Consider the following 26,405-nt stretch of genomic DNA (forward strand, 5'->3'; position numbering starts at 1 on the left):
CGATGATGTATTAAAAATTGTTTTGTTTTTTTCAATTTATTTATTTTTATTTTTTTTATTTTTTTATTTTTATTTTTTTTTATTTTTATTTTTATTTTTATTTTTCAATTTGATTAGATTTGATATGTGTGCAAATGTTTAGATCTGGTAAGATAATATAGGAAAATAGGAATTTTGATTTTTTATAAAATAATTACTAAAAGAAAATATATATAAATATATAATATTTTAAAATATTACTTTTTTCTATTTTATCCAAATAAAATTTGGGATAATAATAAAAAAAATAAAAAAAAAAACAATTAATTTTTTTCTATTATATGTGGTAATTTTATTTATTTAAATAGTAATAAATATATTTAAATACTTTATTATTAATAATAAATAATGGTAATTTAAAATTTTAGCTATTAATAGTAACAAAAACTTTATGTGTGGTAATATCAATTTTTTTTTATAAAAAATATTTACAAAATAGTTAATTTTTTTTTTTAAAAAAGAAAAAGAATAATATTAGATATAGTTGTATTATTTAAATTTAAATAAAACTACTTTATTTATTGTTAAAAAAAATAAAATAAAAAAAATAAAAAGTTGAAATACTCTGTTTGATCAAAAATAATTATAATTTCTAAATCATTTTTTATTGTTTAATTATAGATAAATAGATAAAGGTGTGCGAAATTAAAAGATTTGTGTTTTTTTTTTTTTCATATTATAATAAAATATGCCTCCGTCATTTGAAAACCAATCAAAACTGATAACTCTTTTTTCAACTAAAATAAATTTACAATTTTTTTTTTTTAGTTGAAAATTTTTTTTTTATTTTTTTATTTTTTTATTTTTTTTATTTTTTCAAAAACCATTAACAGCATACCGTCATGTGATACTATTCAACTATATGGGACACCTTATATATTACATCATTAATTGTTTCTTTGATTCTTTCGAAAAAAACACCTTATATTACCCAAATTATTAATTTTTTTAATATTTTTTTTTAATTTTTAATTTTTTTTATTTTTTATTTTTTTTATTTTTTTTTTTTAAATTATTTTTTAATTTTCATAAGATAATTTGAAATTACTTTTTTTTATTGCTTTTATATTTTGTTGTAATAATTTTTAAATTTCGTAAAAAATTAATAAGCAATAACAAATATTTTATTTTTGATTTATTTTTTATTTTGTATCTTTTTTTATACTCATAAAATTATATATTATTAAAATTAACACATAGGATAAAAATGTTTATAAATATATTTTCATTTTTGTTTGGTGTGTTCTCAACAATAATATGTGCGATTTATTTGTTTGTTCGATTATTAGAAACATTAGATACAAAAACAGAGAAGGCATATATTGATATGTTAAAAGAAGTAGAGGAAGAAAAGAAATTAATGAAGTTAGATACATCAAGATATAGCACAGAGAAAAGAGGTAAAATTTATATAAAATTACCAGATTCAACTACAAATATCCCAGAAAAGCATTATTGCGTTTTAAAGAATAATATGTTATTTTTATTTAATCGTCCTGATGTAAGTAGTTCATTTAGGAGTTGTCTAAATAATATAATCATTTAATTCATTAATTTACTAATTAGTTTAAATGATTAAAAAGGATGTATCAGCAGTTAATGTAATTTGTTTTGATGGATGTTCAATTTCAATTGTTAGAAACAAAGTTGGTTCATCAAAATATAATAAAAAGAATTGTGTTAGTGTTATGCAGCCAGAAAGAGATCTATTATATCATTCAAAGATATTGCATTTCTATTTTGATAATGGAAAAGATTTAGAAACTTGGTTTTGGTACATTAAGGAGGCATCATCGCTAACTGTTAGAAAATCATCATTAGAGGATCAAGAAGAGAAAACATGTAAGAAGTTTTTTGAGGAGTTACCTGTTCGTTTGAATATTCCACCACAATGTAGAGTAGGCAGTATACCGGAACCAGTCCAATCGACCATCGGATTAAATGGTAGCAATGGGGTCACAAGCGCTGGCGCTGTATCAAATAACTCAATGGGTTCAGTTGCAAGCAATAGTAATGGATCAGGCAGCAGTTCAATTGGTGAAAGTTTATCATCATTTGCACAAAAGAAATTAAAATCAAAATCAATTTCTAGTACTGAAGAGTCTGTTTTACGTGATAGATCATCAAAATCATCTTCAACCAACTCAGCATTTTCGAACGAAATGATTGATAATCATATTAACACAATTATTGACGATATTAATGATGGTAGTAATGGCAATAGTGGCTATGTTAAAAAAGGTGGCTCCATCCATTTATCTCAAGGATTAGCAAATAATATTCAAACAGGTATACCTTCACATATCATTACACCACCATCAAAGTATGATTGGTTTAATGTTGCTTTGGCCCGTGTATTTTTTAATTTCTATGATTCAGAAACTTTATTAGGTTTTGCTGCAGAGAAAATTACCAAAAAAATCAACAAATTAAAAAAACCTTCAATATTAAAATCAATTACATTACAAAATTTAAATTTTGGGCCAAATATACCAGTATTAAATGATGCAAAACTATTATATTTAACACCACAGGGCGAGTTTGTAAGTAAAGTTATTATTGTTTATAAATTTATTTTTCATATATTAACTGTCATTTGTTTTTGGTTATTATATAGAGTGCAGATATAGCAATAACATACCATGGTGGATTTACATTAACAATTAAAATCGAAGTAATGATTAGTTTCCGTAATCATTCAGTTACTATACCATTTGTAATTTCAGTGTTGGTAAAATCATTATCAGGTAGATTAAATGTTCAATGTTTACCAACACCAACTAAAAGATTTTGGATAGGTTTTTACGAAGAACCAGAGTGCGAACTTTCAATTGATACATCAATTGGTCAATCTAAAACTGGCTACTTTACAAATATGCCTAAATTAGCTAAAATCATTGTAAATAAATTAAAAGCTGAACTATTTGAAATGATGGTATTACCAAATATGGACGATTTCCCATTACCACATCCAAAAAGCTCAAAACATAAAAACCAAAGTATTAATCCACAAACCCAAAATACAACACCAAACCCAACACCACAATTTGCAACCCAAACTGTTGTTCAATAGTTAATACAAAAATAAGACAATATAAAATAAAAATTATATAAACTTTTTTTTTTTTTTAAATATATTTAAATAAAACCAATGCTTTTTTATTTGGGGAGTTTTTTAAAGATGTTTAAAGACTATTGAAAATATAGCAAAATAAAATACCACCAAAAAACACAGAGGATAAAGTTATAAAAGAACCTATTTCTGTTTTTGACATTGCTGAAATTGAACCTGATGTGCATCCATCTGCAAACCTATTTGATTTTTTTAAAAAAAAAAAAAAAATTAATATATTTAAAATAATTAAAAATTAAAAATTGAATTACCTTGCCCCGAATATAATTAAAAAACCTCCTATTAAATTTACAACAATAGTACCGACATTAGTAGTGGGATAATTTTTTGGTGGTGGATTAAATAATGATGAAGCAAAACTGCCCAATAAAGCACCGAAATCGAATAATATTTGATAGGTTTTTGGCGATTTTAAAAAGGTTTTAAAATAATTTTCCAAAGGGGTATATTTTTTTAAAAAAAATGCTCCTATTGATACATATGCACTGCTAGCACCAATATCTACACCACTTATTAAATATGAAGGTATTTGCATTAATCCCATTATTGTTCCAGAAACAATAGGTGACCAAATTTGATTTGTTAATGAACCAAATATTGTAGTTTTATTCGAACTTTCAATTTGGGATGGGTACCATTGTTCTAAAAAATAAAGAGCAATTATATTTAAGATTACAAAAGGAATGGTAATTGTTTGCATCGATACATTGAAATATTGGAAAATAGTTGAAAATGATTGTTTTTGTGCTGGAAATTTTTTTTGAACATAAGGGTCACAATATCCATAGACCACCCCACCAACAATCCCACCAATTATTGTAAATATGGAACTATAGAATATTGGAACTTGAGGCAATGCAATGCCTGGACAAGCACCACAAACATAGATACCAACTCCCATTAAAATCCCTCCTATTAAATTTCTAAAATATTTTTTAGTTTTTATTAATAAAAAAATAAATATTAAAATAAATATTTACCTCCTATAAATTATTGGTAAAAATTCTAACTTTATCATTCTAAAGTAGTTTAATAAAGTTGTTGATATTGTACTTGCTGATATAAAGGACAAAATAATTTTTATCATTGTAAAGTTTTTAATTTCCATTTGGTCTCTGACTATTGAGGGTAAATAAACGTTGCATTTCTGAATTGCAAATCCAAAAAAGAAACCTACAAATATTTCACCAACTATTAAATTTCTCTTACTTGTATTCATTTTAAAATTATTAACTTTGGTTAAATTTCCAATTTTATTTAAAACAATTTTTAAATATATTAAAAAAACTTGAACACATAGCTATAAAATAAAAATAAATTACTAAATATTTAAATCACCAATAAAATTTCTTATTTTATTTTATTGTAAAAATGTCTTAGATAATAGGGGGAAATTTTATATTTTAAAAAAAAAATATATAATAGATGAATTTTTTATTTAATTTTAAATAATTTTAATTTTATACATTAATAAAATGATTTTATTTGTTTGTTTATTTTTTCAATATTTTATGTTATTTTTAATATTTTTTTTGATTTATGTTTTATAATTTTTTTTTTTTTTTATTTTTTAATTTATATAATTAAAACAAATTAAATTTAATCCCAAGAACTATTTTGTTGATTCCATTGTTGTGGTGGTTGTTGTGGTTGTTGTTGTGGTGGTTGTTGTGGGCCATTGCCCCATCTGTTGTTAAATTGTTGTTGTGGTGGTTGTTGATTCCATTGTTGTTGTTGTGGTTGTTGTTGTGGTGGTGGTTGTTGTTGTTGTTGTTGTGGACCATTACCCCATCTATTATTACATTGATGTGGTGGCTGGTCATATAGTTGGGGGGGCATTCCATAATGTTGCTGTGGTGGTTGATTATATTGTTGGTTATTAAATTGTCGTTGTGGTGGTCGGTTATATTGTGGCCCCCGTGGTCTTCTATCATATGGTAGGTTATATTGAGATGAAGGTGGTTGGTTATATTGTGATTGTTGTGGTGGCTGATTGTATTGTGGTTGTTGTGGTGGTTGATCCCAACCTCTTTGTGGTGGTTGATTATATGAAGGTCTTTGTGGTGGTTGATTATATGGTTGTGAACCACCGTAAACTGATTGTGGTGGTTGGTTGTATTGTGGTGGATTGTAAGGTTGTTGTGGTGGTCTTGGTTGATTGTATGATGATTGAGATGATGGTTGGTTGTATGATGATGGAGGTGGTCTTGGTTGATTGTATGATGATTGACCACTTGAGTTTGATGAACGTGATGGTAATCTTTGTTGTTGTTGGGTTGATTGTGGTTGCTGTTGTTGTTGTTGGTTGGCACTACCACTACTACTTGATGAGGAAGATGATGTTGATGAAGATGATGATTGTTGTAATAATTGGCCATAATTTCTCTTAAAATATTTGATTAGTTCAAAATAACTTGGATATAGTTTTTTTCTTAAAATAAAACCATCAGCTTTAACAAGAATAGGTTCGTGTCTTGGAGTTGAACTTGGAACATGGTATAAGGTAAGGAATCCTGGATGTTCATAGTCATAACCAAAGTAGTAAGGAATTGTTTTTGGATGCTTAGCTTTTTCGGCTCTAATTATATCATCGATATCGGAACGGTTACCATCCTTCCAGTGAGCAGCATTTGATTTAACTTCATTTAAATTATTAATTAAGTACTCTACATGTCTTGCTAAAATTTCATCCAAACTATCATATTTGGTATCACCCATATAAAATGATTTACCCAAACTAACAGCATTTGGTTTGTCGGCTTCTTTGATATCGTGGTGAAGATAAATACTTTCACCAAATTTAAAAGTGGCTGTGATATGATCGAAACCCTTACTTGAGGGACGTAAAATAACCTCGCCAATTGGTTTATCGGAAAGATAGTTTTCAGCCTCGATACAAGAGAAATCGTGCCATAATGGATGTATAACACTTCTCTTTGGTCTTTTTTCTCTTCTTACAACCTTTTTCTTTTGTGGCTCTGGTGGTGCGGTTTCTTCTAAACGAAGGTATTGATTTTGACCATTTTCTTTAAGTTCACGGAATAAGGTTTCCTCCCAACGACTAGCTGAAAGATCAGATGGTTTGCAACTAAGGGATACAGAAAAATTACCTTTATCTATAGACATTACACGGCAATTAATTGTTATGCCTCTACCCAATGACTTGACTGAACCATCATCACTAAGGGCATCTGATGGAATTGAACCTTCTAAACCATTATCTAATCTACACTTTACTTGGCCATCAAAAACACGAATGGTAGTGACGGTGACCAATGTACCCCTTCTCAATGAGCTTTCGGTTTCACCAGTAAGCCATTCAAAGATTTGTTCCGGTGTTGGTTCTTCATACGAGTGTCTAATATCTGCAAATGGATGGGTTAACTCTTTCTTTATGAAATGTAATAATTTACGTGCTGGATGGCCATCATGAGATTCGAGAATATCTGCAAATGCATCTAAATCCAAACGGTCTAATTTCTTTGGTTTCTTCATAATATCCTCAATGTAAGATTGTAAATAACGATCATCTAATGGTTTATCTAAAGCCTCAGCAGCAATTCTGTATGAGATTGGATAATTATCTGGATGAATTCTTGTGTCATCTAAAAGATCAGACTTATACTCGGCTGTATATCTTTCACGGATTTGAATAAAACCAATACAATTCTTATATACAATATCTTGATTTAAAAGTTTACCTAAAATTGCTCTTGATGTTATATAACCACCACGACGGAAAATATTATTTAAAATCATTTGAGATTTTCTGCTACCCAAACCACTTACAAATTGAAGAGTTGATGAAGTGAAACGGCATTGAATCATACGGTTAATATCGACACCAACAGCATTTACCACATTAATAAAGCAACGATGTAATAATTTAAGAAGATAATCTTTGCCAATCATATCCTGTAATGGATGAAGCTTGAGGAATAAAATTTCGTTGTGATCTGTACATAATGAAGAGTATTCAGTGAGTGGATCCAATGCACAACGACCAACTGCAATTGCATGTCTGAGAATTGGTGGATATTCTTTGAACTCTTCTTCCATTCTACTTGAGGTTTGTAAACTTAAACCAATTTCTGAGTTGTAATAATTTAATAAACATGATTTTCTGATTATACGACGTTCACCACTGCACCATCTTTCCAAGTGAATTTTAACCTCTTCAAAAAGACGCTTGGAGTCCATTTCGGAGGCACTAACGATAACAAGACGTGGTTGATGATCCAAACAAATATCTTCTAATTTCTTTATATCCTTTTCTTTTTTTTCTTTTAATGATTCACCTAAACGGTCACAAATAAAATCTAATTTGACGTGGGTAACTACTTCACCATCAGAGTTTAATACTGCACCCATGGTTGGAATCTTTTCAGCACCCCAGCATAATGAAAGAATTTTGAATGGAACTGGATTACCATCTCTATCATATTCGACCTCATCTTCATCATAATCATCATCTTGACTATTACTGTAACCATTATTATTACGTGAACCGCCAAAAAGATAACGTGAATTGGAATGACCTGTATTTGCATTTGATGTTAATGGTTTCCATGGAGCAACACGAATCTTTTCTTCCAATTTTTTAGCGCATTCAAAAGCAACACGATTTGATGCCTCTGTTAATAATTTATTTCTTAACTCTTTTTCTAAAACTGGATAAAGGAATTTGGTTAATGCTTCACGAATAATGAGTTTTCTTTGTTCATTCCATTGTTGGGTGATTGATGATGTGCCATCGCTGAGATATAATGCCTCCATTTCTGGTATAATAACACTATTATGGGTCTTTTCAGAAATTGCCATTGTTGATTTAATGAAACCTTCTTTTTCTGCTTTGAGGATTAATAAATATTGACTATCATCAAAAAGATGGGCTGGTTTTTCTTGAATTGATTTAACTGTAAAATAAGGATGGAATACATCAATCTCTTTGAAACCTTTAATAGTTGGTGCGGTAGTAATGTGGGCATACTTTCTATAAATCATTCTAACTGAATAACGGACATGTGGATCGTAACCAATCTCTTGAGCCATCATATAACGGGTAGCCTGTAATACACGGTCCTTTGAATCGGCCTCAATGCAAATATGACCCAAAGCGGATGATGATGGATCGGTAGCAATATCTTTTGGTTTATTTGTGGTGTAGTTATCCATAAGATTTTGACCAAATTCTCTAGCGCTCATACCAAAGTTTGAAAGGAATTTAGATAAACCAGCCTTTGTGTAAATTGTATAGAGATCTCTTTTAATGGCCTTCTTTTGTTTTGGTTCACCATTTGCATTTGTATTATTATTTGGAGAAAGGAAATCATATCCATCACCTAAAGACCCATTAATATTTTTTTCGATAGCATTGAGCATTTGGAAAAGATCGTAGAGATCGGATATACTTTCTTCTGATCTGCCCTCTTTGAGTACAGCTTCATATGACTCAATTGTTTTATTGTTTTTACCCATAGCCTCTAAATTCTTTTTATTTACTTTAATGTGAGCCCATTTTTCGTCTAAATCAAAGATATTCCAAAGATCTTGAAGTGTGAAATATGGTTCATAAATATCCTTTTCATAAGTATAGATGAATGGTATTTCAAGCTGGTATTGTTGAATAAATTTCAAAATTTGTGCGATTGCTTCGACTGCTTTTTCGCTATTAGTGTTGCTACCTTCAAATGCTGCTTCATAAATCCATTGGGCCTCTTCTAAAGTCTCCTCCTCACCTGCATATTGAGAACCCTTTCTACGTTGAAGTCTTTCGGGTTGGTTCTTATTACGAATCTCTTCATCGGCATCTGTAAAGTGCTTTTCTTCTAAAAGTGATGGTTCATATTGTTCTCTGATCATAGCTAATTTATCTTTAACTTTATCCTCCTCCATCATCATTTGATTATCTTCCTCATCCTCATAGCCCATGTCATCTTCTTCATCTTCATAACCAAAAATATCGCCGATCATACTTGAAGATCTTTCGATACCATTTTTCTTACTGCCTACAACAAAACCACCCATACCATCTGCTTCACCAATGTCCTCTTCATCTGAATCTTTATTTTAAAAAATAAATAAAAAAATCATTAGTATAATTTAAATAACTATTAAAAGCATTATAATATTGTTACATACCTGACTCTTTTAGTCTTTTTAAACGTGATAACTTTTTATTCTTTTCAGCTTTTCTCCTTTGTTTCTCCTCACGCTTCTTTCTTCTCTCCTCTCTTCTTTTCAAAACTGTTTCTTCATCCTCTTCTATCTCTTCACTGCCACTTTCTTCATCATTCGAACCTATATCGCTATAATTTGAACCTTCACCCTCTGAGCCCTCGCCTTCAATTCTTTTCCTTCTCTTTTCTTTTCTTTTTTTTCTATCGTCCTCACTATCTTCTTCCCCTACTACAAAATCATCATATTGATATTGATTTGGTTCGTTTTCATCTTCATCACTACTATCAACAAATTTCTCTTTATCACTGCCAGCATTTTCATCTTCTTCTGCTTCTTCCTCTGTGTTCACATTTTTATTTATTGACTTTTTAAACTTTTGCTTTGGGTGAATTTTTGGTTCTTCATTTTCCTCAATTTCGTTTTCATCATCGCTAAATTCTAAAATTAATAAAAAAAAAAAAATAAAAAAAAAAGAAAATTAGCATTTGATATTTATTTATTATTAATAAATTAAAAACCATTATACTACACATACTTGAACTCATTTTTTATTCGATTTTATAAAATAAAATAAATAATAAAATCAATAATTAAATTGATTTTGCTAATTTGTTATTATGTATTAATTAACTATAATACTAATATCTACTAATTGGAATTAGATAATAGTATTAATTATTTATTTATTTAATTAAAATATACGCAAATAAATAGGGTACTCGATATAGATAGTTGTACCTTAAGCTCTATTTTTTGTATATAATAAAGAAAAATAACGATACAAACAATTAATTAACTATAATTATTTATAAAATAAAAAAATAAAAATAATAAAAAAAAATTAAAAAAAAATTAAAAATAATTTAAAAAAAATGAAAAAAAAATGAAAAAAATTAAAAAAAAAAAAAATTCACCTTTCAATTTTAAAAATAAAAAAATATATAAAAAAACTTGCTATGGTATTATTATGCGAACCAAATAATTATCTTTATTATTAACGTGCAGATAAACTTATTCAACCCCCACTTTTCTTTTTTAGATAATTCTATTTCTTTTTTTTGATTGATTTTTTTTTTTTTTTTTTTAATTCATAATTTCAATTTCTCATTTATTTTTGTATTTCATTTAAAATTTTGTTTTAATCAGTTATCAAACCAAAATTGATTTTTATTTGTTTTTATAAAAACAAAAAAAAAAAAAAAATTACCAAAAAAAAAAAAAAAAAAAAAAAAATACCCAATAATATGAAAAATCGTATTTTGAAAAAAAAATTATAAAATAAATTTATTCATTGAACCATCTCCAAAACTAAATATATAATTGAACAACTAATTAATTAAATAAAAATGTATAATAGGATTGGTTCCAATATCAAAGGAAAAAATAAGTTATTTAAAAAATTTCATTATTAGAACTTCGACAATCACCCTATAAAAAATACCAAAATAATTTTAAAAAAAAAATAATTTTAAAATAATTTTTTTTTTTTTTAAATTTTTTGAAATTTTTTTTTTTATTATAATAACAAAAACTATTTTTTTTAAAATTTTTTTATTATTATTTATTTTTTAATTATTATACTATTATATTATTATATTATATATTCCATTCATTTCAGCCATTTAGTTTATTAAATAATATTTTTAAAGGTAAGGGAAAGCAAAAAAAAAAAATTGTAGAATATAAAAACATTATTTTTTTATTTTTTTTTCAAATACAGCAAACAAGTTTTTATTTTTAGACCAAAATCAATAGCGATTGCCAATTGAAATTTTTATAATATACATAATTTTATCATATGGTTTATTTCATTTTTGTTTAGCAATAATTATTTATTATTATAGTTGGTTTGATGTTTAATAATAGGTTTTAAATATGTCTTTTATAATATAAAATAATAATAGTAATACTATCCCCATAATCAAAGATACAACTTAGTATTTTATATTTAATCAAAATAATAATGGTTTAAATTTAGTAAATAGTACACAGATAAATAAAACCTATCTTTTTATTATTCTATCTTATAGTGAAATTTATAATAATTTGCGATAATATATGTTTTATAACATCAATATCAATTTCAACTTAATATAATATTATTTGTTTAATAACTATTTTATTTTTATTCCAACCACACATATTTATGCATAACACAATATAACACTGCATTACCATAATTTTTTTAACAATTCTTTTTATGGTGATACCAATTTTTTAAAAAATAATAGTAAATATTATTTTTTAATTAATTTTAATTTTAATTTTAATTTTAATTTTAATTTTGTTTTATTTTATTTTATTTAATTTTTTGTATTAAAAAAAATAATTATTTATTAAATAATTTAATAAATAATATTTATTAAAAAAAAAAATTTTATCTCTTTGTTATTTTTATTATATTTAATTTTTTTTTTTATTAAATTTTATTTTAATTTAATTTTTTTTAATTTTTTTTTTATTAATATTTTAATTTATATATTTATTTTTTTAAATAAAGATAAACTTTAAAATATTTGTGCTGTGTATAAATAATTTATTTAAATAAATACTAATAATAACCATTAAAAAAAATAATAATAATAGTAATAATATAATACAAAGAAAGGTAGGGCTATTTTTTATAGTCTTCACAAAACAAACCTTTATTTTTTTATAAATATTCAAATAATAATTTTTATTAAAATAATATTTTTTTTATATATTTTATATATTTTATTATTTTATTATTTTATTATTTTATACTAATACAATGTTTTTTTTTGCACAATTATTTTAGTATTTTTAAAGAATATAGCAAATAAATTATTAAAAAAAAATGAACAGTAATAGTAGATCTAAACAAGAAAGCAGACAATCACAATATAAAAAGAGTATTGACGCAGATGAATCACGTAGAAAGAGAGAAGAAGCTTCACTTAGTATTAGAAAGAATAAACGTGAGGAAAGTTTATTGAAGAAAAGAAATCAACTTACTTCATCTGGTCCAGTTAAAGTTGAATCATCAATCAATCAAAAAGTAGGTAGCTTTGCTTAAAAACTATAATATTATCCGTTTAATTATTAATAACAATTTTTATTTATCAGTTAGAACAACTTCCAACTTTAGTCCAAGAAATTAATTCTGACAATCCAGAGCTTATCTTAAAAGCAACTACAGCATTCAGAAAATTGCTTTCAATTGAAAAATCTCCACCAATTGAAGAAGTTATTAGAACTGGTATTGTACCAAGATTAGTTAAATTTTTATATACCCAAGATTTCCCACATCTTCAAGTAAGTAAAATATAGTTCTGAATAGTAATCACAATATAATATACTAATATTTGTCTTTTTTTTTTTTTTTTTTTTAGTTTGAAGCTGCATGGGCTTTAACAAATATTGCATCTGGTACACCAGAACAAACTAGAGTTGTTATTGATAACGGAGCTATTCAAGTTTTTGTTTTATTATTAAATTCACCACATGATGATGTTAAAGAACAAGCAGTATGGGCTTTGGGTAATATTGCAGGTGATTCACATTATTGCAGAGATTTAGTATTAAACCACAATGCACTTCCACCACTTTTACAACTTTTACAAAACTTAAATACTATTAAAGTTAGTATGGTTAGAAATGCTACATGGACTTTAAGTAACTTTTGCAGAGGCAAACCACAACCACCATTTGACATTGTTCGTGCAGCACTTCCAGTTTTAGCTAAATTAATTTACTACCAAGATGAAGAAGTTTTAATTGACGCTTGTTGGGCTCTCTCATATCTTTCAGATGGTTCAAATGAAAGAATTCAAGAAGTTATTGATGCTAAAGTTTGTCGTAAAATGGTAGAGCTTTTAGGTCACCCAGCCATCGCTGTTCAAACCCCAGCTCTTCGTACAATTGGTAATATCGTTACTGGTGATGATAATCAAACTCAAGTTGTTTTAACCTGTAATGCTCTTTCACATCTCCTTGTTCTTCTTCAAAGCCCAAAGAGAGCCATCAGAAAAGAAGCTTGTTGGACCATTAGTAATATTACTGCTGGTGACAAAAACCAAATCCAACAAGTTATCGATGCCAATATTATTCCAACTTTAGTTTTCCTCTTATTAAATGCCGAGTTTGAAATCCAAAAAGAAGCTGCTTGGGCCATCTCTAACGCCACTTCATGCGGTACCCCACAACAAATTCATTACCTCGTCAGTCAAGGCTGTGTTAAACCATTATGCGATTTATTAAGAGTTTCAGATCCACGTATTATAAATGTTGCCTTAGAAGGTATTGAAAATATTTTAGCTGCTGGTAAAAAGGAAGCTGATCAAACTGGTGTCAATCCATTCATTAAGATTGTTGTAGATGCTGATGGTGATAATAAAATCTATGAATTACAAAACCATACAAATAAAGACACCTATGAAAAGGTCAATCGTATCATTTCCTCATACTTTGATGAAGAAGATGATCTTGGAGATATGTCAACTGATAATGGTCAAACAATTTCATTTGCTGGCTCAGAAAATAGAAATTACAATTTTTAAAATATATAATCAAACAAATAATAATAATAACCAAATAATAATATGAAATAATAGCAATAATATAAATAATAGTTTGAATCATAACACCAAAAAAAAAAAAAAAAAAAAAAATAGAAAATGACAATAATTGCTCAATCTGACTCTTACTATAACCTTACTTATCACTACTACTACTACTACGCCACTCACATATAAATACATTCACTCACACATATATAATAGTCACCACATCCACATTTTTCACTCACAACAAATATAATCTTTCTCTTTTTCGTTCTATCAACATATTTATTTAACTTATAAATATGACATTCAACACACATTTTTTTTTTTTTCAATCAAAAAAAATTCAAAAAAAAAAAGATCTCACACGTCCGATTCTAATATATTAAATAAACATAATATATTTTTTTAAAATATAAACATAAATATACCTTGTCTCATTTCATTTACTCATTATTGTGCGGTTTTTTAATAACATGACTTCATATAATTTTAAATGTACATTTTTTTTTTACTTTAACTTTACTTTTACTTAACTACTCTTACTTTATATTTAACCCTTTTTATTTAAAGCTTTAGATTAATTTTTTTTTAGGATACTTTTAAATTTACTAACATTTTTTCTTTTTATAATCCAAAATAAATTAAAATGGTTTCATTAGTTTGAAATCATAAATAAAAAATAAAACTCTAAAATAAAACTTAATAAATTTATAAAATAATGTTTTATTTAATTTTTATATTTTATTTCTGGTGTTGTGTCTTTTAATATTATTTTTAATGATTGGATTTTGAAGTTGTTGAATTGTAATTAGATGGTGACCAAATTCATTATCTATCCAATTCTTCAATTAAACATAACTAAACTCAAATCCTGTTTGTGTTAGTTGGTTTTAGATTTAATCTTTGAATAAATCTAACGAGCTTTAAAAAAAGTGAATGATTAAAGTATGATGAAAGTGTTTTTTTGTTGATATCTGAAAATTTTTGATTAATAAGCGATAATAGGTGTTCATTTTAAATTAATTGGTTATTTTGATCTTGATACAGATGTTTGGAAGAACCTGGTTCCTAATAATGAGTCTTTTGATTGGAGTGCTATTGATTTCTTTTAAAGAACATTTATATGTTATTTTGGTTAAATTCTCTGTGTTCTGCATTTAATGATTCCGTTGAAAGTGAATGGTTGTGGCCAATCATAGTTCTAGTTTTGATGATTGAGTGAATGGCATTCTATTTTAATGCCCTTTTTATTATATATTTTTTGAATCAATGTTTTTATGCACCATATGATGCTTCATCATGGCCAATATTTGATTTAGCCTAGCCAGGTAGAATTTGTTTATATATACAATACTATTGAGTGTGTTGATGTTCCAAAAGTTTTCTCATAATTAATTGGGTTTGGAAATTAATTTTGATAAACAACCACTTTAAGCCAATGGTTGAGAAATCATCGCTTTGCCTCAGAATAATTGATTTTCTTTTGAATTTAGTTATTGAATTTATAATTGATATTTTTTTACAAAAAAAAAAAATTTATAAAAATGAAATACCTTCGGTTTAAATTAAAAAAAAAAAAAAAAAAATGATGTAATTTCTGGTTTTGATAAACAAATATACCTTTTATTCATATTGTTTAAACAGGATCTGAGTTTGAAAATAAAAAAAGATCTGTGAATGAAATTAAAAAAAACTGAAATGAAAAAGAATAAAATAAATTGAAATAAAAAATAAATTAAAGATTACCCAAAAAAAGGGAATTAATAGAAAATAATACTTAAAATTTTAATAAAAGAATCTCCATAATTTAATGAGTTTATAAAATAATATTTACAATTTATTTAATTTATTTAATTTGATAAAATATTTTATACCATTGTTACAAGCTAAAGAAAAAAAAAAAGTATTAGTAAATTGAATTTTTATGATAAAAAAAAAAATAAATAAAAAACTTACCTCTTCACCAGCAGTTGGATGGATAGCACAGGTGTTGTCTAAATCTGATTTGGTAGCACCCATTTTAACAGCTACAGCAAAGCCTTGAATAATTTCATCGCTGCTATCACCAATGATATGAATACCAACAACTTTTTCATTTTCACCTTGACAAACTAATTTCATACTGGTTTTGACTTTATGGGATTGAACAGAATAAAACATATTTACAAAAGTTGAGTTATAGCATTTAATATTTTCTTTACCATATTTCTCGACTGCTTCTTTTTCGGTTAAACCAACAGTGCCAATTGGTGGATGTGAGAAAATGACGGTTGCAACATTTTCATATTCGAATTTCAAACCATCTTTGGCATTGAAGAGACGTTCACTAAGACGACGACCTGCAGCAATGGCTACTGGGGTTAAGAGTAATTTACCACAAACATCACCTACAGCATAAACACCTGGAGCAGTTGTATTTTGGAATTCATCAACCTTGATAAAATTGTTTTTGTCTACTTGAATACCTGCTTTATCTAAACCAATATCAAGAGAGTTTGGATCTCTACCAATAGCCCAGATAACACATTCAACTGGTGGTAACTTGACATTGTTGTTTGTGGTAGCAACGATTTTTCCATCGGCATTCTTTTCTAATGAAATAATAGATGAGTTTTTGACAAATTTAACGCCATCATTTTCCATTTGAGTGAGTAAAGTATGATGTAACATGTCGTCAAAGGTACGTAAAAATTGTTCGTTACGGATAGCCATGGTAGTTTCAGAGCCTAATGTATGTAAAACACCAGCTAATTCAACTGCAATATAACCGGCACCGACAACTAAAGTTGATTTTGGTAAATCTTCCAATTCAAAGAAACCATCAGAGGTTATACCCAACTCTTTACCTGGAACATCTGGGACGTTTGGTTTTCCACCAGTTGCGATTAAAATATGATCGGCTGTATACTTTTCACCACCGCTTACTTGAATTTCTTTTGGTCCTACGAATTTACCATAACCACTGAGTTTGACAATACCATCTTTAGCTAAATTGTTATCATAAATACCATTTAAACGTTTAATATAATCATCTCTTGCTTTTTTAATAATTGGCCATTCAAACTTAACTTCACCGCCAAATTTAAAACCATATGATGGTGATGCATTAATCATTTCTTTAATAAATGCTGTATTCCACATAACTTTTTTTGGTACACATCCAACATTGACACATGTACCACCTGTACGTGTTACTTCGACAACACCAATACGATCACCTTTACCTCTGGCATTTAAATGTTTTGCTGCTCTTCTTGCTGATGCAATACCACCTGAACCTGCACCTAAAACTAAATAAGTAAAGTGATTACTATTGCTCACTTTGTAAAAAATAATTAGTTTACAATAACACGATATTTATAATTGTAATTGTTTTATTATTCACATACTCTTTTTAAACTAATGATTTTGATTATTGAACAAATAAAATTTAAATTAAAAAAAAAAAAAACCTTTTTTTTATAAATTTTATTTTTAAAAAAAAAAATTAAAAAATAAAATAAAATTAATCAAAAAAAAAAAAAAAAAAAAATATTATGGGAATTATTTTTTTAAGAATCTATATTTCCTTCTAGAACTATTACAAATAAAAATTATTTATTTCATTGCTCATTTGTTTTAGTTTTTGTTTTTTTTTGTTTTTTTATTCCTTTAAAGTTTTTATTTAACTTAAATAAAAAATTACATTAGTGGATATAATCACAACAATTATAATAAAGTTGGCTGCATTATTATATTATATTCACATTTATTTTTAGAAATGTTGATTTTTAATCTAACCCCCACCTCCCAACCCAATAAAACAATTAACTTACCCACTTAAAAACTTAAAAATAAAAAGACTTAAATAAAAAAAAATTTTAAAATAAAAAAAAATTATTTTAAAAATATTAAAAAAATCAAAATTTTTTTTTTTGTTTTTTTTACACTTTAATTTATTTTACCTAACACCAAGATATATATATTTTTATATATATTTATATATTGTTTATTATTTAAATATATATATATATACATATTTTTTTTTTTGTTTTTTTTTTTATAATTAAAAAAAAAAAAAAATTTATAAATATACAAGAAAATGAAAGGAAATAAACCAGAAGCGTATGATCTATTTTTATATTTAGATTCATTAAGTATAGGTAGTTTACAATCCATTTTAAAATGTAATAATCCTACACACTATTATTTCGTAAGTATAAATAGCGCTATGTTCTTAATAGTTTTATTAAAAAGATATATATTAATAGTTTATAATCTTATTTTATTAAAGGAAAAACTTCTACCATTGATTAAATTAATAGATCATCTCAGTAATATGGATAAATCAATTTCAGAATTATTTTATGAAAGAATGCGATTTAAATCAGAACTGTTTGACTCAAGTAAAATTAAACATTATAGTGAAATTATTCAATTTATAAAGAAATATCAAGAGTATTTGCCTGTTGAAAAGAGAAAAACTATATTGGAGTTCTTTGATAAGCTAATTAAGCATTGGACTACTTACACAATTGACATAGATTCAAGTTTAATCGGATTGGCCCCAAACGATGGTACAGTATCCAAATTAGCACAGGATATAGAATTATTAAAAGTTAACAGCAGCAAAGAAATGGCCCAAATTATGAAGGAAGAAGATTTTATAAAAAATATGTTAAAGTGGAGCTCATTTGAAAATCCAATAGAGCTAATGAAGCAAATTAGACATTATTCATCATTATTTAGGGGTGTCGATAAATTAAAAAAGGGTGACATTATAGTTGTTCGTTTTACAACCCTTACTCAAGTATCCCCATCTTCATCATCTTCATCTTCAGGTAGTTCATCATCTTTAAATAATAGTAATGCTATACCTGTATCGGGTTCATTATCCTCGCTACCATTCATGGTAATTGCAAGTGGCTCACCAAGTATATTGGGAAATTCCAACTCATCAATTTCACCAAGTTCTTCGTCAACAGGCATTATTACAAGCAATTCAACATTTTCATCCATTCAAGCAAGATCTCTATTTTCAAAAACAAAAATTATACCAAATAGATTCTCATCATCCTACAAAAAATCAATTTCAAATATACCAATCATTACATTGGAAGAATACTATAAGAATTGCATAAGGTTACCACCACACATATCTCAACAAATCAACAGCAGTGGTATTGGAAGTGGCCCAGGCGGTGCATATAAAGACACAAGCCACGGTTCATTTGGAATCGGTAAAAACTTTCAACCAAAAGCTCAATTTGCAAGATTTAGTGGTGAAAAAGCGGGAAATTTCTTTTTATGTTACTTTTCATCTCAAGAAACTGAGGCAGTTGCAGTTGCACCTGAAAATATTTTAATTCTTAACAAGAGGCTCATAGAAAAGATTAAAGAGAACGATAAACTTTACCTCAGAAAACTTATTCATCAACCATCAGATGAATTCACTAGAGAATTAGTACTAAAGGGTAAAGAGAGTACAGTTGGTTACCTAAATCAGATCAATGTTGATTTAAAATTTGTTCAATTTGAATCATTAAATACACCAAATCTATTGGCTTTGAAAAAAATTAGGATCATGAAATCTAAAGTGCAATCTATCCTTTCAGAAAACTCCCATCCCCTGTACAGAGAATTAGATATACAAGTTAAAAACGAAATTAGTCAGTTCCTCACTCACATGAATGAGAGTCAAATGTTTATGCCAACCTACGGTAATACACTAAATGACTTGAATGAAAACCATTCACTATCTATGGCAAAAAGCAAAATGAATCAAATTTATGGTGAAATAGAAATGGCATTGGATAAATTCGAATTTGAAAAACTACAATACCTCAACGCTAATAGAAAAAATGAAATTACAGAATGGTGGTTAAAAACCATCGAATCCAAATGTTTAGATTTCTTAGAGAAAAGATATTTCAAACCTTCAGCCATTCCAGATAACTATATCGAACAAGCTCCCAACAACATATTTGATATCTTTGAAAACCTCAAGATTATCAAACTAGTACTTAGCCCAAGTGAAAATCAAAAACAGGTTCTTTTACAAATGATGGAAGAACAACAACAACAGGAAGTGATTGCTGCAACCAATAACATAAACAGCAATGGCCAAGGTTTAAGAAAAAGATCCAATACGCCTCAACTACAACAACCACAAAAAGAAACTTTAAACTTTTCACCAGTTGAGCTAATTGAACAACTAAAGAGCGAGATATACCCAATAATTGATGATTTTATTAAAAGAAGCCATGCTGTATTCTGTGATATTTTAAACGTCGATAACCTAAACGATAACAATTCAATTAAAGATCTATTAAATGAAAGAAAACCATCTATGAAATCAAATTTATTTTCTCAATTAGAAGATTTATTATCAGATTTAGAATATTTGGAAGAAATGAAGCGTTTAGAAGCCAACCCTGAGGCCACATCATTCCACATTGTTCCAATTAGTGGCTTAGTAATTGGCTTCTTTGCAAGAATCGAAAATGAATTAAAAACAATTATTGAACTATATAGTCCAGATGGTCAATATATTTTAAAACTAAATGGACCCATACCAAAACAACCACAAGAAATTGTTCAAGATAATTCATTTGTTGAATTATCATTAAATGATAATAATAATACAAAAGCAAACGCTTCAAATATAAAGAATTCTAATATTATAATAGGTCATCGTGTTGCTCAACATTCATATTCAGAATCAGATAGTCCATTAACTTTAACAATTAATAAGGTTGGTGCACAAAATAGACCCTCTTCACCAACTAATAATATTAATAATAACAACAACGCCAATAATAATAGTTCATTACCTACTATTGAAGAAAAATCAGCACTAATCGAATCAATTAAATCTACTGATCCAACTTTAGTCGAAGAAACTATAAAGAACTTAATGGTTGAAAATGATGACAATCTTAGCGATATTATTAACGAACTAGATAACGATGGATGGACACCACTTCATATAGCTTGCTCGTTGGGTAACACCGAAATCTGTTCATTATTATTAAACATCCCGGGCATCGACGTTTTCACCAAAAACAAAGAAGGAGGCACTGCTCTTCATTTCATGGTAAGACACAATTATAATGAAAAGAGAAAAGAAATAATAGAAAAGATTTTAGCAAAGGGTTTGGATATTAATGTTGGTAGCAAATTTGGTGAAACTCCGCTTCACTCTGCATCATTAAGAGGAAATGTCGAAACTGTAGCTTATTTGTTAGATAGAGGTGCAAATATTAATGCCACTACAACGTATGTATAAAATACTATTTTATCAAATATAAAAATCTATACAATAATACTAATATTTAATTAATTATTTAGAAATAATGAAACAAGTTTGCATTATGCTGTTACTAGAGAAAAGGTTGATGTTGTTGCAGTTTTACTTGGATATGGTGCTAAAATTGATGTTTCCTCCACTAAAAGAGGCACTCCGCTTCAAATCGCCAGAAACTTAAATAACTACGAAATTATTAATAAACTTGAAAGCCATAACAATATGATTAATGGTTAATAATCAACCACAAAAAAAACACTGTTTAAAATAGATCAAAAAATAAATTGTAATATTGCTTTTAATAAAAAACTAAAAATTAAAAATAAAAAAGAAAAAGAAAAAAGATTTTAATTTATAAAAAATCTATTTATTTCTAAATTTAATAAAAAGTTTATTAGTATACATTCTATCGGGTTTATTAGTTTTTTAGAATCCATATTGTATATTTACATTTATTTGTTGAAAAAGTAATAGGGTATGTATTTGAATTGTAGTGTTGTTGTATTGTTATATATTGTTATAATTATATTATTATAATTTTGATTGTTATTATTATTTAAGCATCACCTGATAATTTAACAAAGTGGCTGTTGATGGCAGAAAGGAAATTTGTATTTTTTTCAACACATTTATAAACACAAAGTTGTTCATCATCATCTAATGTTCTAATTCTGAAATTGGTGGCACAAGCTTGGAAACATTTATTAGTAAGATTGACGGATGTATCAACCATTTCTAACATTTGCATTTTATTTAATTCTTGAACGATTTTTTCTTCTTCTTTTTTGCTTAATTTTCTTTCCATTTTGATTTGTGATATGATGTATTTATAAATATATAAATTAATATGAATTTAAAAAACGAAAATGAAAAAAATTAAAAAAAAAATTTTGAAAAAAAAATTAAAAAAATAAAATAAAAAAAAAATAGTTTTATTTTTTAATAATATTTTTAATAGTAATTATTACATTTCGATTTATAATTAAAATTCATAATTATTACACCACCAAACCGATTTTGATCAAAATAAAAATAAAATGTCATTATAATAAATATTTGAAATATTAATAAAATTATTTATTTATTTTTTTTTTTTTTTTTTTTTTTTTTTAAATTTTAATATAAAAACCCAACGCAAATAAAGAAATATTGAAGCTGAAAAAAAAAAAAAGAGTGTGCATATATATATATTAACTATATATAGATATATATTGACATTATTTGCTTTTACCCAAGTAATTTAACGATTTGAGGTGGAATAATGAAGATTATATAACATGATTATATTGTTGAACATTTGCTTGTACGAATTTTTTTTTTTTTTTTTTTTTTTTTTTTTTTTTTTGATTAACTAAATTGAATTAATAAATTTAGAAGAAACTGAGATCAAGGTCATTGAAATATGGATGTTGTAAAGCCATTTTTGCTGAAATTCTCTTTGATGGTTCATATTGAAGCATTTGCTAAATAAACAAATAAAATAAAAAATTAGTATTGATAACTTTAAATAGTTATTTTTTTGTGATAGTTACAGAAATTAAATCAATAGCCAATGGATCAGATCTTGGGAAAATTTTAGGGAATGGTTGTCCTGGCCAATTTGGAAAAGTTGAAACATATTCTGGAAGTTTGGTGACACCTGGCCAAATGGTTTCATCAGGAGTACCAAGTACTCTAAAGATTCTAAAGATTTGATCAATTTCACAATCACCGCTGAATAATGGTTTTTTGTTTAACATTTCACCAAAAATACAGCCGACAGACCACATATCGACTGGAACTGAGTAGCTCTTTGAGCCCAATAAAACTTCTGGAGCACGATACCAAAGAGTAACAATTTCATGAGTATAAACACGGACTGGAATACTAACAGCACGGGCCAAACCGAAATCAGCAAGTTTGAGAGCACCTTGACGATCAATTAAAAGATTTTGTGGCTTCAAATCCCTATGGAGAATACGATGACTGTGACTGAAGGCTAAACCTTTTAATAATTGATAAAGATAACTCTTTATTAATGGTGGAGATAAAGTTGGTACAGAGTCCATATATTTCTTTAAATCTTGATCTAAATATTCAAATACTAAATAGAGTCTATTTTGACAATGAAGTACATCAAATAAACTATATTGATTTTAAAAAAAAGATGGTAATTAGTATTTATTTCTCTATCAATCTTTTTTTTTATTTATAAAAGAAATTTGATAATTACCTAACAACATTTGGATGTGGTACTTCCTTTAATAAAGAAATTTCACGAAGAGCAGTACTTGGTACACCATCGTCTTCTAATCTAATCTTTTTTAAAGCAACCATTCTACCAGTAGCTTTCTCTTTAGCTTTATAAACTTTACCATAGGTACCTTCACCTAATTTTTCTAATTTTTGATATCTTGAAAGACCACCATCACCTTCCATTTTATTCAATTTTATTTTATTTTATATATAATATGTATATGATTATTTAAGATTGATTTATTATTTATAATGTGATTTATATTTTATTTTAAATAAAATATTTTTTTTTTTTTTTTATGAAAGAGTTATTTTACAGAAAATTTAAATTATTTATATAAAAAATACGAGACAGATAGAAAAATATTTTACACAATTATTAATTTTATTAGTTAATATAAATTAATAGTTTTAAATATTTTTTATATATATTTGTTTAAATGTTTAATAAAAAAAAAAAAAAAAAGAGTTTGTTGTTGTTGTAGTATTTAAATTATTTAAATTTATGATAATTATCAAAAAACACAAGAAAAAAAAAAAAAAAATTTTAAATTTAAAAAATTAAAAAAAAAATATTTTAAAAATACAAAAAAAGTTTGGCGCACTTCTTTAAAAAACAAACAATTAAATTTTTAAAGATACCATTTATCAAATTTTATTATAATAATATTTGAACACTAAATTAATTTTATTTATTATTTTTATTTCAAATATTTTTGATATATACAATAAAACTATTTTAGTTATTTCTTATAAATAATAATCAACCCATAGTAATAATAATAATCAACTCATAATAATAAATAATAATATAATAATAAAAATAATAAAAATAATAAAAATCATAAATCACTTGGATATTTATTTATAAAAAAATCTATTTATAAATAAAATGATTTAATTAAATATCATTTATTTGTTTTGTTAAAATTAAATTCCCACTCAATATTTTAAATTTATTTAATTTATAATTAAATAGGATAAAATTAAAAATTAATATAAAAAAAAATAAATAAATAAAAAAATTTTAAACATTTTTTCTCTTTTTTTTTTTTTATTTTTTAATTTTTATATTTTTTAATATTTTTTTTAATTTTTTTTTTTTTTTATTATTAATTATTTCTCGTTTTCATAACTACTAAATTAAAATTTAAACTCTATTTCTTTTTTTTTTTTTTTTTTATTTATTTATTTTATAAAAAGCACACATTCACAAAAAAAAAGAAACAAGATACCTCAGGATTTTAATTTAATATAGGAATAATTTCAGAAATAATTAATTGCAGTAGTAATAGAAATAATATTATTACTTTAATAAAGATAAAAAATAGGTTTAGAATTAATAATCAATAATACAAAAGCAAACACAAGAACAAAGAAAAGTAGCAATAAAGCAATGTCAATTAATTTTCATTCCTCTATACAGTCTTTAAAAGAAAGAGGAATATTAAAGATATGTTTTTTACCAAAATCTCAGTTTGATAAATTTCAAGTTAGCGAATTTCATGGAGATGTAACACTGTCATACCAAATTTCTACTTTTCTTTTAAATGTAAGTTAAAATAATTGTTTATTAAAAGTTTATTAATAACATTATATACTAATTTTAATTTTTTTTTTTTTTTTTCTTAAAGTATAAACCATTTTTTACACCACATTTGTTAACAGAGTTAAGAAGTTTGTCAAGCAGCAATCAAATTTTAAGTGATTTTTTTAAATTGTTTGAAATCCAAACATTTATTTCAACAGAGGAGGTTCAAGAATATAGCACTAAAAGTCGTGCTGATGTTATCGAAGCAATGATTTCTGAGTTATCACAGTCTAGCGATCCAGATGCACAGTTGTTATTAAAGTCTATTATTGGATTTTTAATTGGGTGGGGTGAAAGAGATTTCAATTTAAAGTATCCTCATATTATTGAAGAAGGAATTTTAAAGAAACCTAAATCAAATGAAAAACCAAAAGCCATTGTAACCTATGTTGTTTCTCCTTCTAAAAAAACCAACTCCTCATCACCATCCTATCAACAATATAATGATGTGGTTCAGAATTATCAAAACCATATGCATTATCAAACCCAAAGTAACTGCGCTCAACAAAAACAACAAGTATACTCAGAACCTCAAAAAACTAGACAAACCTCAAAACAATTCCAACAACAACAACAAACCCATCAATCTAGTCCAACACCTACTTTTATTCCACTTTTAACACCATATTCAATAGAATCAAGCAAAATTGAATTTGAAAAGTCTAGAGAAGAAGTAAATATGTATGATAGTTTTAGTCCTGTAAGAAAGTCGTGTTCTAAAAAAGAATCAAAAAAAGATCTTGTGCCATATTTTGGAGATATTAATTATAGCAATAATAATAATAATAATAATAATAATAACACCAATAATGGCCCAAGTCACAATAATTTTAATAATAATTATTATGGCAACTACAATAACTCCAACAATTCAAAAATTACAAATTTATTAAGTTCAACTACCTTAAGTAGTGGATATTCTTCAAATAATCACCTATTAGAGGAAGAAAATACCCTTTTATCACCATACAGCGTAGAGTTAGCTTTAAATGCTCAACAAAGATCAAAGATAAATTAAGTACCATGTATATAAAACCAACAAATAGTATATGTAAATAGTCAAAACAAAAAAAAAAATTGGTTTCAAATAGTCCATAGTTTATTTTCAATAGCAATGATTTTAATAAGATAAAATCATAAAACAAAAAAAAAAAAGAAAAGAAATTAGATTTTCTTTTTTTTTCTTTTTTTTTTTTTTTAATCTTTCTTTTTTTATATTTATATTTTCTTTTTTTTTTTTTAAATAAAAATAAAGCGAATCATTCTATTCGTTTTTTTCTCATTTTTGAAAAATGATAAATAATTTCTTTTGTATTGCTTTTTTATATTTATTAAAATCAATCCTTTCATTTAACGAAAAAAATGACCATACAATTTTAAATAAATCATAAAAATAAAAAAAAAATAATAAGATTC

At 25.8% G+C, this 26,405-nt stretch overlaps 9 protein-coding genes across 9 annotated transcripts; 4 read left to right on the plus strand and 5 right to left on the minus strand.

The window, feature by feature from the left end:
- Nucleotides 1–1,126: 1,126 nt before the first annotated feature.
- DICPUDRAFT_99627 (uncharacterized protein) lies at nt 1,127–3,112 on the plus strand (the record flags this gene model as incomplete). The annotated part of the gene is made up of 3 exons (XM_003293311.1): nt 1,127–1,540; nt 1,623–2,582; nt 2,657–3,112. Exons 1-3 carry the CDS (start codon nt 1,247–1,249, stop codon nt 3,110–3,112), a joined length of 1,710 nt encoding a protein of 569 aa, XP_003293359.1. The 5' UTR covers nt 1,127–1,246.
- A 112-nt stretch (nt 3,113–3,224) lies between these two features.
- DICPUDRAFT_158192 (uncharacterized protein) lies at nt 3,225–4,391 on the minus strand (the record flags this gene model as incomplete). Its single annotated transcript, XM_003293315.1, has 3 exons — nt 3,225–3,351; nt 3,424–4,095; nt 4,153–4,391. 3 exons carry the CDS (start codon nt 4,389–4,391, stop codon nt 3,225–3,227), a joined length of 1,038 nt encoding a protein of 345 aa, XP_003293363.1.
- Nucleotides 4,392–5,551: 1,160 nt separating this feature from the next.
- On the minus strand, nt 5,552–9,034 carry DICPUDRAFT_41908 (uncharacterized protein; the record flags this gene model as incomplete). Its single annotated transcript, XM_003293316.1, has 2 exons — nt 5,552–7,593; nt 7,696–9,034. Coding segments are annotated over 2 exons (3,381 nt in total), but the record flags the coding sequence as incomplete, so codon positions are not given.
- A 2,749-nt stretch (nt 9,035–11,783) lies between these two features.
- On the plus strand, nt 11,784–14,511 carry DICPUDRAFT_50915 (uncharacterized protein). The gene is made up of 4 exons (XM_003293312.1): nt 11,784–11,960; nt 12,132–12,371; nt 12,440–12,628; nt 12,706–14,511. Exons 2-4 carry the CDS (start codon nt 12,171–12,173, stop codon nt 13,870–13,872), a joined length of 1,557 nt encoding a protein of 518 aa, XP_003293360.1. The 5' UTR covers nt 11,784–11,960; nt 12,132–12,170; the 3' UTR covers nt 13,873–14,511.
- A 1,154-nt stretch (nt 14,512–15,665) lies between these two features.
- Nucleotides 15,666–17,288, minus strand: DICPUDRAFT_93030 (uncharacterized protein). The gene is made up of 3 exons (XM_003293317.1): nt 17,268–17,288; nt 15,835–17,198; nt 15,666–15,764 (listed from the first exon to the last, which is right to left on the minus strand). Coding segments are annotated over exons 1-3 (1,383 nt in total). The 5' UTR covers nt 17,269–17,288; the 3' UTR covers nt 15,666–15,746.
- A 542-nt stretch (nt 17,289–17,830) lies between these two features.
- DICPUDRAFT_99631 (uncharacterized protein) lies at nt 17,831–20,856 on the plus strand (the record flags this gene model as incomplete). Its single annotated transcript, XM_003293313.1, has 2 exons — nt 17,831–18,070; nt 18,152–20,856. Coding segments are annotated over exons 1-2 (2,814 nt in total), but the record flags the coding sequence as incomplete, so codon positions are not given.
- An 863-nt stretch (nt 20,857–21,719) lies between these two features.
- Nucleotides 21,720–21,968, minus strand: DICPUDRAFT_158197 (uncharacterized protein; the record flags this gene model as incomplete). The annotated part of the gene is made up of 1 exon (XM_003293318.1): nt 21,720–21,968. The coding sequence occupies one exon, from the start codon at nt 21,966–21,968 to the stop codon at nt 21,720–21,722; it is 249 nt and encodes an 82-aa protein (XP_003293366.1).
- A 565-nt stretch (nt 21,969–22,533) lies between these two features.
- Nucleotides 22,534–23,581, minus strand: DICPUDRAFT_41903 (uncharacterized protein; the record flags this gene model as incomplete). The annotated part of the gene is made up of 3 exons (XM_003293319.1): nt 22,534–22,626; nt 22,696–23,287; nt 23,376–23,581. 3 exons carry the CDS (start codon nt 23,579–23,581, stop codon nt 22,534–22,536), a joined length of 891 nt encoding a protein of 296 aa, XP_003293367.1.
- Nucleotides 23,582–24,794: 1,213 nt separating this feature from the next.
- Nucleotides 24,795–26,007, plus strand: DICPUDRAFT_83923 (uncharacterized protein; the record flags this gene model as incomplete). Its single annotated transcript, XM_003293314.1, has 2 exons — nt 24,795–24,950; nt 25,033–26,007. 2 exons carry the CDS (start codon nt 24,795–24,797, stop codon nt 26,005–26,007), a joined length of 1,131 nt encoding a protein of 376 aa, XP_003293362.1.
- Between the last annotated feature and the right edge of the window lie 398 nt (nt 26,008–26,405).

This window comes from Dictyostelium purpureum (assembly GCF_000190715.1).
Source record: "Dictyostelium purpureum unplaced genomic scaffold DICPUscaffold_418, whole genome shotgun sequence".
Classification (NCBI taxonomy): domain Eukaryota; phylum Evosea; class Eumycetozoa; order Dictyosteliales; family Dictyosteliaceae; genus Dictyostelium; species Dictyostelium purpureum.

Coding starts and splice junctions, on each gene's coding strand:
- DICPUDRAFT_50915 (XM_003293312.1), top strand. CDS start 12,171: ATGAACAGTAATAGTAGATCTAAACAAGAAAGCAGACAATCACAATAT. Junction 12,372..12,439: donor AATCATCAATCAATCAAAAA/GTAGGTAGCTTT, acceptor TTTATTTATCAG/TTAGAACAACTTCCAACTTT. Junction 12,629..12,705: donor AAGATTTCCCACATCTTCAA/GTAAGTAAAATA, acceptor TTTTTTTTTTAG/TTTGAAGCTGCATGGGCTTT.